The sequence below is a fragment of the Haliotis rufescens genome, unplaced genomic scaffold (assembly GCF_023055435.1).
Source record: "Haliotis rufescens isolate VD_foot unplaced genomic scaffold, xgHalRufe1.0.p SCAF_2, whole genome shotgun sequence".
In the NCBI taxonomy this organism is placed as follows: Eukaryota; Metazoa; Mollusca; class Gastropoda; order Lepetellida; family Haliotidae; genus Haliotis; species Haliotis rufescens.
Genome location: NW_025963890.1, coordinates 77975615 through 77992581, shown reverse-complemented (window position 1 = coordinate 77992581; position 16967 = coordinate 77975615). Strand labels below are relative to the sequence as shown.

The 16967-nt window shown below is 39.6% G+C and overlaps 1 protein-coding gene across 2 annotated transcripts in view; it reads right to left on the bottom strand.

Annotated features, from left to right (window-relative positions):
• The window catches only part of LOC124122790 (receptor-type tyrosine-protein phosphatase epsilon-like), a 67149-nt gene extending 55076 nt beyond the window's left edge, over positions 1–12073 (bottom strand). Inside the window, exon 1 of one of the 2 annotated variants that reach the window (XM_048400590.1) lies at positions 11984–12073. In XM_048400590.1, coding sequence (XP_048256547.1) covers positions 11984–12041 — 58 coding nt within the window. In that variant the 5' untranslated portion in view covers positions 12042–12073. Of the gene's footprint in view, positions 1–8059; positions 8313–11983 lie in introns of those variants that run through there. The other variant, XM_046485929.2, reaches the window with a different exon arrangement.
• Positions 12074–16967: the final 4894 nt, after the last annotated feature.

The following is a 16967-nucleotide window of genomic DNA, read 5'->3' as shown; positions in this document are numbered from 1 at the left end:
TTTGACCCCATTTTCGAGGTCACAGCAGGCAAATCTGCTTTTGGAGTTGGAAAACGGAGTTGCAGCGATATCTCAAGAACTAAACACTGGATTGTCTTCATATTTGGAACTATGGCGTATATACAGACATGGCAGACACCAGTCGGTTATGGTGACCTTGACCCCATTTTCAAGGTCACAGCAGGCAAATCTGCTTTTGGAGTTGGAAAACGGTGTTGCAGCGATATCTCAAGAACTAAACACTGGATTTTCTTCATATTTTGAACTATGGTGTATATACAGACACCGCAGACGCCAGTCGGTTTTGGTGACCTTGACCCCATTTTCAAGGTCACAGCAGGCAAATCTGCATTTGGAGTTGGAAAACGGTGTTGCCGCAATATCTCAAGAACTAATCGCTGGATTGTCTTCATATTTGGTACTATGGTGTATATACAGGCGGGGGACATTTCGTCACTTTGTGACAAATACTTGTTGTTCCTTGAATGTTTCCCGTCAAAGATACCTTACACAAGGCATTTTTTTTCTTTACAGATTATCAATTAGTGCGAAAATAAATTTCTTGAAGAAAAGCTCAAGATGTTAGTGGTGCTGTTTAATGAATAATGTCTAAGTAGCTGCTAGCTCGTTGATGAAAATGACAAAACACAGCCTGATTTCTTTTAACCAGAAAAGAGTTGTTTATTAGATTAAAACAGCATCGGTGTTACCATGCATTATTTTTGTAGAAGAGGCGAATATATCCAAGAGGAGACATGTATCTGATAACCCACAAGTTACTGTTCCAATGAGATTAATCCATTTCTGGTCTCCCTCCGCCGTGGTATTGCTGGAATATTGCTTAAAGCGGCGTCACTCACTCACTCACTCACTCACTCACTCACTCACTCACTCACTAACCCCCTAACCGTCTTAGAGTCAGTACGCTGCGTCGGGTATCCATGTTGATACCGTGGCATGAAAACTATAAAACCGTGCTTGCACACACACACACACACACACACACACACACACACACTCACTCATGAACAGAGAATATGTAGTGAACGTATGAGCATGAACTTGAGTTTATTTGAACAATATTCGAGTTATATCACGGCAATATGTCAAGACTTCAGTCTGGACCAGAGAAACCACTACTAAATATTTTAAGCAGCGACCTGCGAGCACGAAATCAACCAAGTCAGCAAGCCTCGACCCCTGTCCATTTTAGGCTCCTCTTACGTCAAGCGAAGGTGACTGATGATCAGTGCTATACCAGAATCCGAGCGGATATATTCTTGATTTGTTGACATGATATTCAAACGGTCACTTAGTCAGTCTTTGTAGAACTTATCTAATCATTTATAAGATGACGATCTTGATTAACCATTGATTAACCGTTTCGTATCAAGATTCACCTGTACGTTCCTGAGACTCCAGAATAGAGGAAATACATAGAGTATATTTGTCATTTCTTGTTAAGTAAAAAGGGTTTCCTCATCAAGTAACCTGACAACAGGGAATTGCATGTTGTCATGAATGGGACACCACAAGTAACCATGCTTGTGTGCTAACCAATGAAGACTTCCCTTTGTACAGACATTACGTACTTGTGAACTGGCCAGTGATAACGTCATTTATTACTGACTAAAGAGAATGTGCTTGCATGGTGACCAGAGAAGGCGTCCCGCATAACTGAGGATAAAGAGGATATGCTTGTTTATTGACGATAGTGGACGTACTTGTGCACTGACCAGAGTGGACGTGCTTGAGAACTGACTAGATAGGACGAATTTGTATACTGGCCAGGCAGGGTATGATAGTGAACTGACCAAAGAGGACGTCCTTCATTACTGACTAAATATAATGTCCTTGTGTGTTGACCAGAGAGGACGTCCTTTATCACTTACTAGGTAGGACGTGCTTGTGTACTGATAAGAGCAGAGGTGCTCTTGTACTGACTATAGATGACATCTAGGTGTACTGACCGAAGAAGACGTGTTTGTGTGTTGATGAGAGAGAACGTCATTATTTCGGACAACAGAGAATGTGATTGTGTCTTTGTTACTGACCAGAGAGGGCGCGTGTATGTGTTGACCAAACAGGACGTCCTTTATTACTTACTAGAGAGGACGTCGTTGTGTACTGATCAGAGGGGAGGTGCTCTTATACTGACTGTAGATGACATCTTCGTGTTCTGACCTTAGAAGACGTGTTTGTGTGTTGACCAGAAAGGACGTCCTTAATTACTTACTAGAAGGGACGTAATTGTGTAATGGTCAGAGATGAGAAGCTCGTGTATTGACTATAGATGACATCTTTGTGTTCTGACCTTAGAAAACGTGCTTGTGTAATGATCAGAGAGGAGGAGCTCGTGTATTGACTATAGATGACATCTTGGTGTTCTGACCTTAGAAGACGTGTTTGTGTGTTGATGAGCGAGTACGTCATTATTACGGACAACAGATAAGCTAGGGCAATATTACTTTGTATTTTGTAGAACAAACATAGCTTACCTTTCCTCCTTTGTTCTATTAACGTTTCCCATCCTGTTTAAAAAAACAGATGTTTGTGCGAAGTATGCTTTGTTGAGCCCAGTAACTGTTCTGGCAACTTCTAGTTGGAGATTTTCTGAGTTGATAATTCTACATAACACCCACCCCACACTTCATTCGCATGTTCGAAATGGGGTTTCATGAAAATTGTATATACTTTATTTAATGTATTTCTGTTCAATATGAATTTAATTTTCTCGATGAAGTTATCATTTTTTATGTTGATTTAATTATGTTATCTACGTGAGAGGACCACTATCCGTTTGATGCAAACGTTATACCCAAATGTTTATGACTTTGAACATTCTTAACTTTACATTCATCAAAGTACAGGGTTATAACGTCTGATACATCTTTTAATGAAAATATAACCGCTTCTGTTTTATCTGGGTTGAATTTCATTGACCAGCTTTTTGCCCAGTTACACAGCTTGCTTAGGTTTAAATTTAGAGTTGAATCAACTAGTTTATTATCTGGTGAAGAAAAGCCGAGTGCTATATCGTCAGCAAAGAGTCTTGTTATACAATCTAATTTATCGTTTACAAATACAATGAATAAAAAGGGGCCTAACACAGACCTCTGTGGAACGCCAGCTTTCAAAATCCTTGGCTTGGATAGAGCCCCGCTTACAAATTATGGCTGAATACGATTGCTTATGTAACTAGACAGCCATTCAAGTACTTTCCCTTTTATACCATACATTGCTAATTTGTACGTAAGCCCTCTATGCCAGACACGATCAAATGCCTTTGACTCATCGCAAAAACCATAAATATGTTTCCCTATTATCTGAAGATATAAATTAATTGATGGACAGTGGAATGGACTTTTTGAAAGCCAGACTGTTATTTATATAACAATTTACTGTCATGAAAATAGTTATAAAGATGCTTAAAGGGGCACTGATCTAACGCAATTCCCCGGAACTGGTTGTTGCCTTTGTTATTGTTTTTCCAAGTGAGTACCCGAATGTATAGCAGAAATCTAGACTAGTTCGCGACCTCTGCTGCGCCATTCGTAAGCGCATTAGTCACTTTTATGGCTATTTCATTTTGTTGATCAATGTGACCATACGCCCTTATTAATACCGGTACAGTTTTCGAGATAATAAGGAAATGTAGGTATCTTTGTGGGTAGCATCGTTAATGGTGACGAAGTTTTGATAAGTCACTTGCTTGGTAATTTTGCGATTTTCGTTTACACTATTTTGACTTGCAACACAAAGTAAATATTTCACCTGAGCATTGCTTTTTTTATAGTGTGTATATTATTTTACTGTCAAAATGTGTAACATATTTATTAAACGTCTAACTATTCAGTTATTTTACAAATTGACTGAAACACATTTCCATTTCTATTATTATGATAACGAATTCCAAACATTTTGATGTTTAATGTCATCACCAAAAGACTGAAAAGGTTACGTTGAAAAGTACATTTCTATGTTGTTTGACTTCTAATCCTACATAATAATTTGTTGTGATGTTTGTAGGCCCTTTTGATAGTCTTAATCAATCTGGACAATTTTTTTAGTCAAAGTGACTGAAATATTTACACATTTTATAAATTGCCTGAGAGAATCACATTTTACAAATTGCCGGTAATATACACACGCTTACAAAGGAAAAGACCTGTGCAAACAACTTCTATCGCGCATTGAAGAATTTCCAACCAAGACGTAGAGAAACAAGAACGAATTATCGGTTCAAATGAAGGAAAACAAAATGCAAATACCATAATTACAACCCACCAAATTGATGTGTATAAATTTTAGGCAGCTTCCTTGTTCGAGGAATGTATCCGTGAATATGCACACAAAGGAACAATATCCCACTCGTCTGCAGCTGTACAAAGAAACTTATTCGATGTCACGTGTCTCTGTAACAATCAAGTCTTTTAAAAGATATATATCGTTTCGGGTTATTATAACCCGTGTTCGTTTCTCAACTGATCACTTGGATTGTTTCAGGTGTTTCACATAGGTGTCAAGTCTCAAGGGTCGGCTGAGAAAGCCCATGTGACAACTATTTTCATAACGTCCACGGTTTCTAAAAAATCCATTGTGTGATAGATAACAATGATCAATCAATCAACGTATTATCAGTTAAACCTTTGTACAAAGTATGTTGTTTTTACATCGGCACTTCACGCCATGATATGAGTGTATTCCCTTTGTTTTAGTAAACCTAGACATGTAAACAGTCACTTTTGACATATCCACTGTGCAAGATAACAGTGATTAATCAATCAACGTATTTTCTGTTAATCCTTTGATGACTTGGAACGATCCGTTGATTTACAAAAAAAAGTAAATCAACTGATCATTCATCTCTTGCTGGGCTGCCACGTGCATATTACATAACACACATTTCACCACTCTTCAAACCTTGATTTAGATTGAATAATTACCCCAGACACAATAAATGCCAAATGGGAACCTCTGGCGGGTAATCTAAGTGGTGCTACCACTAACTGTACCTGTAATAAATTCATTAACTGAGCATCAAGTGAATGACGACAAATACACAAGTGTAGGGTTAGACGAGAAAACGTGGATGACAACAAGGGAGTAGTAATCGTATTATCGACGCAATCCGAAATCCGAAAATGCTTTCACTGCATGTATACCTTTTTTAGTATTAAGCTATAACCATCTGGGGTATTTCCAAATGACGACATCCGATGAGCTCCGCCGTTCTTTTTGTCTGTTTGTTTAGGCTGAAGAAATTAATTAACATGCGCCCTTTGTCGAAATCTTTATAGATCACAGTTAACCAATCAGTGTTAATGCAAAAATGCGTAAAACAAATATTGCCTCCAGCCTCCAAGTTTATTTAACTGTCCTTGCAGACGGTAGCCCAGTCTCTGGTCACGCTCAGTTGCGTTGCGTATCATCCGAGTACTCACGGAGGAAAAAACAATAACAAAGGCAACATCCAGTCCGGGGAATTGCGTTAGATCAGTACCCCTTTAAATACAACTCTCTCTCAAACACTTTACCAGTGCAACTAATGAGTGTTATTGGTCTGTAATTTGTCACAACTGAATGATCGCCTTATACAATGGCATAACATGCGCTCTTCACCATTCTGTTGGATATTCATTTAAAGCCAATGAATGATTGAACAATATACATAAAACATAAAACTAATGCTGTTTACTTTTTTCTTTAATAGGTTATGACTTATTCTGTCTTTACCAGATGCCTTAATAATTTGAAGACATTTTATAACGTCAGATATTTCATTTTCTGAGACAGTTAATTTGTCAAAAATACTCTCAGTGCTTTGCTTGAAATATGGGAATTCTTCCCGTTCTTCAGTTAGGGTAGATATGGAGGGTATTCATTTAATCTCTCTCATTTTTCTAAATCTGAAAATACAGTGGGACAGTCACCTGTATCTTGTTTCCTTAACGGGGGAATGCTTGAAGTTCTTCCAGAGTTTTTTGACAATATATCTTAATTTCCAATATGATTGTTTATTAACTATGTTTATTTCTGAAAGAAATTCATCGATGTTAAAATAGAACTTTCCTTTCGCAAAACTTTTCATGTTGTTGATTTTATTGCGTTGTTTTTTGTATGCAATAATATCTGTCTTCTTATTACTCCTTTTTTATTTCTTTCGTAACCTATTACGTTTCCGACACTCCTTTCTGAAATTTGAATCAAACCATGGTTTGTTATTGGTCGAATAGTGACAATTTTAGATGGAATACATTGTGTTACAAAATCATTCAATCTTTCATACAACACTTCACACATATCATCAACATTTGTACATTCTTTAAATAATACAGACCTATTTGTAATGTATATGAGATCATTTAAATTAACAATGTCTCCTTTGTTATAACATAAAACCTTGCATTTATAAGCTATTTTGGTGCATATATGTGTGTCCATTTCCATATAGGCACCTCTGTGATCAGATATTGTCGATCACACCACTGACCTTATCATCAACATCTTCACTAACAATGATTGGATCTAAAGTGTGCTAGAGTTAGAAGTGACTCTGGTGGGCTCAAAAATAACATTTCTTATTTTTTTTCTGTGTAAAATTTCGTGCATATGCTTTTGTCTGTTAGATAATAAATTTTCATTTATCTCACCGACAATCACGATTTTACTAGATATATCCAATGCAACTTCTATATAATTATCTAAACGACTCCAAAACTGTAAAGAATTGTATTCTGGTCTGTAAACAACACAGAGTAATAAAGGCCCTTGAGGAAGAAATATTTTTATCCATATACTTTCATCAGTAATATTTTCTAGTTCTTATTCTCTTGTGTGTTAAACACTTAGTGATATATATCATAACCCCTCCCCCAAGGCATTTCTATCTTTCCGAACTGGATCATGTAATGATTGCCACTGTGAAGGTTCATTATATACAGATTCATCCAGATGTGTTTCAGCGAAACCAACTACATCATATTCAGACTTATATCCTGTAAGATACCTTTGCTTATTACGGACACTCCTGGTATTTAAATGGAAGATGTATTAACAATATGAATGCGAGAATTACATTTACATTGCCGAGATAAGCCTGCAGAACACACAGGCACAGTCGAGCGTTACAAGCTTTCACTTCTAGTGATAAAATATAATGCATTATGTCCAGCTCGTTCAAAAGAATCTTTGGCATAGAAGATAGGCAGATAAACAATTGACACAACATGTTAGGAAACTTTACAACAATATACAATCATGGATCACCAATGAGGCCGAGTGATTCACGTCTTATTGGTATACAATGTACAAATGTTCCTTGTACCCGGACTGCTCGTTCATCGTATTACATCCTCTTTCTCATTTTGAAGCTATAGACACGCAATAGATCCCCAGGAAGTAGATTATATGTTTTTTGTTCACAATGTGGACAATGCCTCCACATTATCTTTTAAAAGGATAAAAATACCCCAACTCATTCAGGTATCAACGCACTTCTAACCAAGGGTGGCCCACTGGTGTCCCACTGCCCCAGGCCTCTCTGAGCTCGATGCTCGTGGGTATTAATCCAACATTCTCCAATCTCAAGATGTTTGGTTTGTTAGCATCAGTTCCGAGGTCGTGGGTTTCAACAAGATGTTACATTAACGATCTGCGTCACTTCGGGTGTTTCTGACACATTAAGTTTATACGACGTATAATAACTGATGATTACTCAGACAGGTACAATATAACACTTCCTATCTGATAATGTTCAGTTGGCATATATTGTTAAATAATTTTGTTTATGGAATATATGAGAGAGAGAGAGAGAGAGAGAGAGAGAGAGAGAGAGAGAGAGAGAGAGAGAGAGAGAGAGAGAGAGAGAGAGTGAGAGGACACAATAACGAAACCTCATGATCACATTTCAGTATGGCCACTGAAATCCTTTTTTATACAATTTATACAAAGGACGTTCCTTCTAAGTCATAAGGTAAACACCTACCTTTCAATGATATATACATACTCGAGGAACACATAAACATGTCCTCTAAATAGAAGGATCTGTTCTACTCACCCCGTGTCAGGTGTATCCATCCCACTATCACCACCACACCGAGTATCCCGACACCCGCCATGTTTACGAACGAGGAAGTGAAATACCCGGACAAACTGTGTTAAACGTTACGCTCACTGCACATCTATTGAGCGTGTTTATACATTTTCAAGAATGTAACTCAAGGAGCAACACACCTTCGGCTGTGATCAATCTATGGTTACAATGTAGGACAATTGGGTAGCGTGTCAACAGGTCTTCTCCCTACATTACCCTACTAGGTATGCATGTACCCACGGACTGGGGTTGACTTCACGACACCATCTCAGTTATGATCAGGTGCGGTCAGCCATGACGACGTATCAGCGAGGCCTTGGAAATTAATTACATTAACTTGTTACAGACTACAACATATCTATATAAAGGGTATCACAGGGTGTTATATTATTCATGTCAAAGTATGTATTCGATGTCCTAACGTCACAGACATTGCTAACAAGTGCGTCTTAGTTTAGACAAATGTACAATAGCTAACCTCCAGTGATGTACACATACCACGAGGCAATGGGGATATTTTCCGGATTATAGACTAAAATATGCAATTTACATTTCAATCGTAAGTTGCCGGAGTCTTGCGTACTTGACACACAATTCATCCTTATGGTTAGGACGTGCCGTGTTTTCGGCACTGCACACAGTATGTTTCTTTCTCGATATGTAAGCGCCACTTGTCCTCGCTCGTTGCTCTGTTTTTTATCAAACTTATAGTCTGTAATGAATTCATGCCTTTGTCCGACCAGGTAAACTATACGACTCGGGACAGTTTACTTCATGGGCTATAGGTTGTATTTATTTTTCTTTGAATGTTTCCCGTCAAAGAGACCTTACACAACGCATTTTGCTTCTTTATAGATTATCAATTAGTGCGAAAAAAAGCGTCTTCAAGAAAAGCTCAAGTGGTACTGTTTAACGAAATATGTCTAAGTAGCTGCTAGCTCGCTGATGAAAATGATAAAATACAACCTGATTATTTTTAACCAGAAAAGAGTTGTTTCATTAAATTAAAACAGCATCTGTGTTACCATGCACTATTTGTTGTAGAAGAGTCGAATATATCCAAGAGGCGACATGTATCTGATGACCAACAAGTTACTGTTCCAATGAGATCAACCCATTTCTGGTCTCCCCTTGTCGTGGTATTGCCGGAATATTGCTAAAAGCGGCGTAACTCACTCACTCCCTCACTCACTCATAAGATATCAATGAGTAATGGTGTGGAAGTACTTCTTGGTGGGAGCTGTTGAAAACTGGCCAGACAAAGTATGTTCTCTGATGCAGGCCGACATATATAATTGTCCACCCAAGTCTTGGAATACAAGATTTAACAGAGTTATCTAAAAATGCGAATGGAGACACTGAAAGAGAAATCTGATTCTCTGCGTATTTTGAGTTTCTAACAAACAACCTGTGTTCGCTGAATCATCCATCTTCTGCATGCGGCTCAAGGCTGTGTCATATACCAACATATTAGGCATAATGTGATGTTTACACTGCATTTCGTCATGTTCACATAGGTACAAAGTATATCATAGACCATGCGATATCTTTATCACCATTTAGCTGATGTTACATGTTTATACATGATACATGCAATACAGCACAGCCCTGTGTTGATGATACACTGTTATACACAATTGTTGATAGCATGTTATATCATATGTCCATGTGTTGTTTACGTGTAGATTCAGTCGTACGTGTATACCGTGTTACAACACATACTTCAGGCACACTGTTCATTAAAGTGCGTCCCTCCTGTGTCTGTCGTGTGTTCGTATATGTACCGTAGTATATCTGCAAATTATAACTTTCCTGTGTCTCGTTAAACGCGAACTTATTGGCTTCTTATTATTGGCATTGTCCAGCCGTCGATCAGCCCATACCACGTGGAACCACCTGATGATACCCGATGGCCCCCTTGTCCAATGGGTCATTGTCACTTGGGTTAATGATACAAGTACACCGAGGTTGTGTACTCCTACAAACATACTGAATACAACAGTGCCACTCGAGCTGCATGTACCTCGAGATTACACAGACACCTGGGTGGTTGGTTCATGGGCCAAGAGTCGAAAGTGAAGATTCCACTCTGTTGACATTACTTGTCTAATGATATCTCTTCCCGTCTAATGATATCACTTCTAGTCTAATGATATCACTTCCTGTCTAATGATATTACTTCAAGTCAAATGACATCACTTCCAGTTTAATGATATCACTTCCAGTCCAATGATATTTCTTCGAGTCCAAAGATATAACTTCCCGTCTCATGACTCTCACACTCTAATGACATCACTGTCTGGCCGTCTCAGAGTACACATTCAGTACATATTAAACCGTGGCTCGAAAACTATAAAACCGGACTTGCGCACGCACGCACGCACGCACGCACACAAAGGTTAAACCTTGCCACGTCAATAACACCAAACAAAAACATGTGTCTCTCATTAACAGAAAATATGTAGTGAACGTGTGATCTAGAGAATGAACTTGACCTACAAACTTAAATATGCTATGATGGACACATATAATGACCAAGCATCACATGCTGAATCTTAACTGTAATTGAAACCCCTTCTCTCAGTTAGGGATGCACTGAACCTATACATGTCTGTATGCAAAAAAACTTAATATTAATAATATTAAAATGTGACCACGATTCAAATGTGTACTCTTCAACGACATTTGAGAGGGTATACTCAGTGTGTTTTGTTATGATAAGACATTATATGTCTGAAGTTTGTGGCACATCACCAGGTACCTGACGGACTAAAGTAACAGATAATAATATGGTATTTTATATTAGAATTTAGAGAATCGTGGATACCAAGCTGTGTATTCTTATTCAAAGATGGATGTTTATCATCACGGCAATATGTAACTAATTCAATCTGGACCAGAGAAACTAGTACTAGATATTTTAAGCAACGACCTACGACATCTGAGGACGAAAACACGTCATCAACCAAGTCAGCGAGCCTCACGACCTAGTCTCCTCTTTCGTCAAGCGAAGGTTACTGGTGATCAGTGCTGTACTGGAACCCTTGCAAAGATATTCTGGCTGTGATAACATGACAATCAAACAGAGTAACACAGTTACTTACTCAGTTTTTGTAGAACTTATCTACCCATGGAGTTCGTTTGGGGAACTTGTGTACTGGCCAGTGATGACGTCATTTATTACGGACAAGAAAAATGTGCTTGTATCGTGACCAGAGAGGACTTCCCGCATAACTGACTAAAGATGGTGTCCTTGTGTGTTTACCAGAGAGAAGGTGCTCATGTACTGACTATATATGACATCTTTGTGTGCTGACCTCAGAAGACGTGTTTGTGTGTTGATGAGAGAGAACGTCATTATTACCAACAAACGAGAATATGATTCTGTCTTTGTTACTGACCAGAGACGGCGCGTGTGTGTAGGCCAAAGAGGACGTCCTTTATTACTAACTAGAGAGGGCGTCATTGTGTACTGGCTAGGTAGGGCGTCATCGCGTACTTACCAGAGAGGACGTGCTTGTGTACTGACTAGAAGTGACGAGTTTGTGTATGGAGAGAGAGAGAAAGAGAGAGAGAGATAGAGAGAGAGAGAGAGAGAGATAGATAGAGAGAGAGAGAGAGAGAGAGAGAGTACAGTACAAAGACATTTAGAGTCTATTGCACAGGTATAACTTAAGCCCTTTAAGTCCTGATGGAGCAACGTGGTTTTTTTTCTAAATAATGATCATGTTATCTATTAAACATGCAAGATGATATTTATTAGATGTTCTCAGGAGTGGACGCAATAACGAAACCGCATGATCACATGGTAGTATGGACATTGAGATCCATATTTGTCATACAATTATACAAAGGACTTTCCTTCTAAGTTATAATATAGACACCTACCTGATGTAAAGTGCAGCACATAGATACAGAGCAGGACAACGAGTCTGACCCCCTCCATGGCGGCGAGTCTGTGCACCAGGAAACTTATTCTGCCTTCACGTGACTAGCAATTGAACGACCCTCTCTGATTGACTATTGTGGCTACCATACAATGGGCATTGGAAGTGTTCGTTGCATGACAAAGATAATGAATGTTTACAAGTCCGTATACGTTGCTGCATATAATGATCGCCTGGTGACAGTGGCGTGGACGGGAAGTGCACGTATTTACAGACAGTATGACGCAGACACAATCGGTATTTACGAACGACCACACCCCGAACTGTTGCATGGGTTCTATTTAACCGATTTAGCCACGCAATCCATAGCCTTGACATGAGACAAAATGGACCTACGAGTAATCATAAGTCAAGGGCGTTAACCTATTGACGTTACGTAGGTTAGATGTACATAACACTACAAACTGACACCAGCCATAGCGCTTAGCTTAACATAATTCTCCCCTAATGTGAACAAGTCACGCCAATTTCTAAATCAGACAGAATGTTTTACTGTTATTGACATTAGTAGTATGTAGACCATTAACTGTTCATGTACTGATGTCAGAATAATGTTATGCTAATAATTGAAGCATTCAGACTGTTAATTGAAGCATCTTCTACATGACAACATGCTGGTGTACGACCCGCAAAGATTCCTGAAAATGAGAATAGAATAGTCATAATCCAAATAGCGTTCATTTCGTTGATATAATCATGCAAATGTAGCGTTATATTTCTTTGTTATATTACCTAATTTGAAATGTGACCCTCACTCTATGAAGGTTCATACTCCAATGACAAAGGGAAAGGGAATTCTTCATTATACAGAAATAGCCAGTATGATTAACGTCAATCATCGTCAAGATGGGACAACTAGTTTGGTGCTCTAGAACGCTGTGAAGGGTTGCCTTCATCCCCCATGTAGGTCGTATTTTCGAATTCGCCCTGCCAATAATAATATGACTGTCCAACAAGACACGCTTCAGGAATACTAATGCTTTGAATTTTCTTGAGCTCAAGCAAAAAATGTGCTATGTGCTTGACCAATGAGAGTAAAATACTCTCTTCATTGTTACTGCGGGGTAACTGCACTGTGGTTCAGAAGCCAGATATGATTGTTAACATAACAAAACATGAAAGAAATGATATGGAAAGGTGGGGCTGCAATACTTTCAAATCAGTTTTATTTCACAAGCTACAATAAAGGATATAAATACCGACAAAGGTAGTGGACAATCATATTATAATGATCAAGGAGAACGCTTAAGGTGTGTGAATTTGGCTTCATGGCCGACCCTATGATAAACATATTACTGGATAGACTATGCGGAAAACAGAATAATGCCCTTTATGTTGATACGTTTTCACCTTTGACGAAATCATGACAGAACCCTGATCAATACATCCCTGCTTGCTATCAATTTAGTGTTGTAATCTAATCCCCTGGTAATGGGTGATGATTCAAAGCATACCAAATCGAAAAGGAAAATAAAATGTGATAAATTAAAGGGATACAAATACGATATATGATGGCCGTGACTATATAACTTATTAATCATTCCCCTAACTGTGTACACAGCCAAGCAGTTGTCCAGCCAGACCAGGATAACTTCAGTTCCCTTTCCATGTGACAGGTTGAACACGCACAGTCGCATGTCAAATTATCTGTCTCTGTGAAAACTGATGAGCAGACCGAATTCGAAATTTGTTTTTAAACATTTTTACAATATGATCAACATCTTTACGAATTCCCTGATAAACCCCAGTGCACTTTCGATATTTGACAGGAGCAGTTTTGAGTCATGGGCTTCCCACAGATCGATAAGACTATAAAAAATAGATACATAAAACAACTAACTTTTGACTTTCACTTAAGTATGTTTTTTTTATACATGATAAAGATTATCGCAGGAACATAGCCAATATTTACACAACCAGGGTTCAGCAAGCACGAATCATAACACAAACTATATGTTCAACTCGTTATTTGTGACTTTGAGAGTGTGAGTGAGTTGGGTTTAAGGCCCCTTTTAACATTATTCCAGTTATATCACGGCGTGTCAGCTTAATGTGGGAGTAAAGCCCGAAGTGATGCAGGTCTCAGACGTTTACCACTTCGGTGAAACCCACGAGCACGGGAATGGTGCTGAGAAACCTAGAAACATAATTGGGGCGAACTGGGATTCGAACTAACAATCATAGGTTTCTGGCGTGCCAAAGGGACGCAACTCTACACAGCGAATTGCGGCGCCTCAGACGACTGGGCCACCCGTGCCCCCGCGACTTTGAGAATACATGAGAAAATGAAAATGCAAAATACAATAAGATCTATGCTCTCTGTATATAAACTAGTGTCCAAAAGAAACGATACCAACTTATTTTCAAAATTGTTTTTTACTAAGTGAACTGTCAAGTATGAAAACATGCCAATTCGTATTGCACATCCCAAACACAGCATAGTCGATAAAAAATACCGGGAACACGTGATCACTTCCGGGAAAAAACGTAAATTTCGTGAAAGTGACATTTCCCTCTCTAGCATGTTCTGCACGTGCAGAAAAACTGTATAAAACGGCTGATCAGACACGTTGATATCACAGCAACAAAAAGAACACAAGATATGCCACGTTTGACAGCCATCGAGAGAGAGAGAGCCGTTGGAATGGTCCAACAAGGAGCGTCACACGTCGACGTCGCCAGAAGGTTGGGCTGCGCACGCATCACTATCACCAGGTTGATGCAGCGGTTACGTCAGACAGGTCAGACGTCAGACAGGCCCAGGAGTGGAAGACCACGAGTAACCACGCCCCGTGAAGATCGTTACATCCGGGTATTACACCTGAGGAACCGCACCGTAACAGCGACGTCCACGGCGGCTACAGCACTTGGACACAGGATCAGTCGACAGACCGTCTACAGGAGACTACGGTATTAGGTATCCGGCCACGTCATCCCCACCGCGGACCGCTCCTGACGCTTCGACACCGGAACAACAGACTGATCTGGGCCAGGCGAGTTCGACGTTGGCAACGGCGGGACTGGGCACGTGTTATGTTCTCTGATGAGAGCAGATTCCTCATCTTCAGAAACGATGGACGGCAGCTTGTATACCGACGATTTGGTGAACGTTTGGCGCCTAACTGTATTCAACAGGTCTGGCCGTTTGGAGGTGGAGGGTTAATGGTTTGGGGTGGCATATGTGGTGACGTCAAAACGATGCTTGTCGTAATTCGTGGAAACCTGAATGCACAGCGTTATCTTGATGACATCCTACGGCCTGTTGTGGTGCCCTTTATTCAGCAACAGCCTCGTGGACTCCTTTTCCAACATGACAATGCAAGGCCACACACAGCAAGTTTGACACAGAACTTCCTTGCCAACGCCAACGTACAGGTTTTGCCATGGCCCGCATGTTCACCGGACATGAATCCCATCGAGCACTTATGGGACCACCTCGATCGGCAAATCCGACGTCGCCGTGTGCCTCCAGTCAACGTCCAGGACTTGGAACGATGTCTCCTCGAGGAATGGCAACGCATCACTCCCAACGTCATCAGACGTTTGACGTCATCAGTCCGTAGGCGTGTTCTGGCATGTATTGATGCTCACGGTGGACATACCCGCTACTGACTTGACTTTGAGACGTGTGGTGTGACATTTCCCGTTGTTTCTGTGATCAGTGCTCTAACGAAATGTTCATTTTTCGACCCCACCCATCTTTAAAGGCTTGTCATATTGGTTGTACAGATTTTATTGAAATGAAATTTTTGTACAGATGTTGTGAAAGGATTTCTCAAAAGCATAACACCAATCCTAAACTTCTGCATTGTTTAGTTTTTCTTTTATGTCGTTGCAAACAAGGTGGTATCGTTTCTTTTGGACACTAGTTTATGTGAGTTATAGTATCAAAGTACAATCCTGTATTTGTTTACTGTTAAGTAGGGTTCATCAAAGGAAAGAGTAATCCAATCATTAAAATCTCTATCTCTGCTTTAGATTAACTAAGTTTAGCTGTGATAAGAACGTTTGTGCGGCACAAGGACAAAATCGACTTAGTTCCTCATTAAATTCAATACGCTGACACGCCCTCAAGTGCGCATAGCATGACTGACAGTATGGTTGTTGTGGAAATATCAATGTATTCTGAATCGAATTTATTGAATCACCATGATAAAAGGCACAGATACAGCTTTGCACTATGAATCACTGATGCGCATAAAATACACTTGCCGAGTTCCCTGCACCTGTGTTGACATATTTCTTTTCTCAACTTTGACGTGTGTGAGATAAGTTTAAGCCTAAATATCCACGCCTTCGTTGTTGTATTGTACTGTTGGTCTGATGGTCTCATACAGTTCTGTCTGCGTTCTATGCAGTGATGTATAGTTGTTTTCAGAGTCATTCGATGTCACAGACGAGGTCTCGAACCAATTTTACTGAACCAAATTAAAAACTTCACAATCCTAAATTCTAAGATTTTGACCAGTTATCATTGTGGACCCTTATTGTGTATTTAAACAGTAATGGCCACGTATTGTCTTCAGATAACACCCGTTTTGATACAGTTGAATCGATCAAACTCATGTGCACAGCACTATAGTGGCAAAAGTGTTTTTTCACGTGCAACTGGTGACGTTGCCAAAATACCGCACATGTTTTCAGCCATACTTGTTAGCAGTCATTAACAAAAAAAGAAAAACAAGAAAACAAAAGCCTTTACGGCCATTTGTCATGCCTCACCTTTCAAATGTGCAACGTGAACGTGCCATCGGCATGTTGCAGACGGGAACGTCAGTAGCTGAAGTCGCAAGGGTTGTAGTCGACGGACTGTTTATGATTTACAGACGCGTCTACAGCAAACGTCACATGCAGAGGATCGTCAGATTGTCTTACGTCACATCCGTAACCGATTTTTGACGGCTACATCAACCAGAAATGAACTG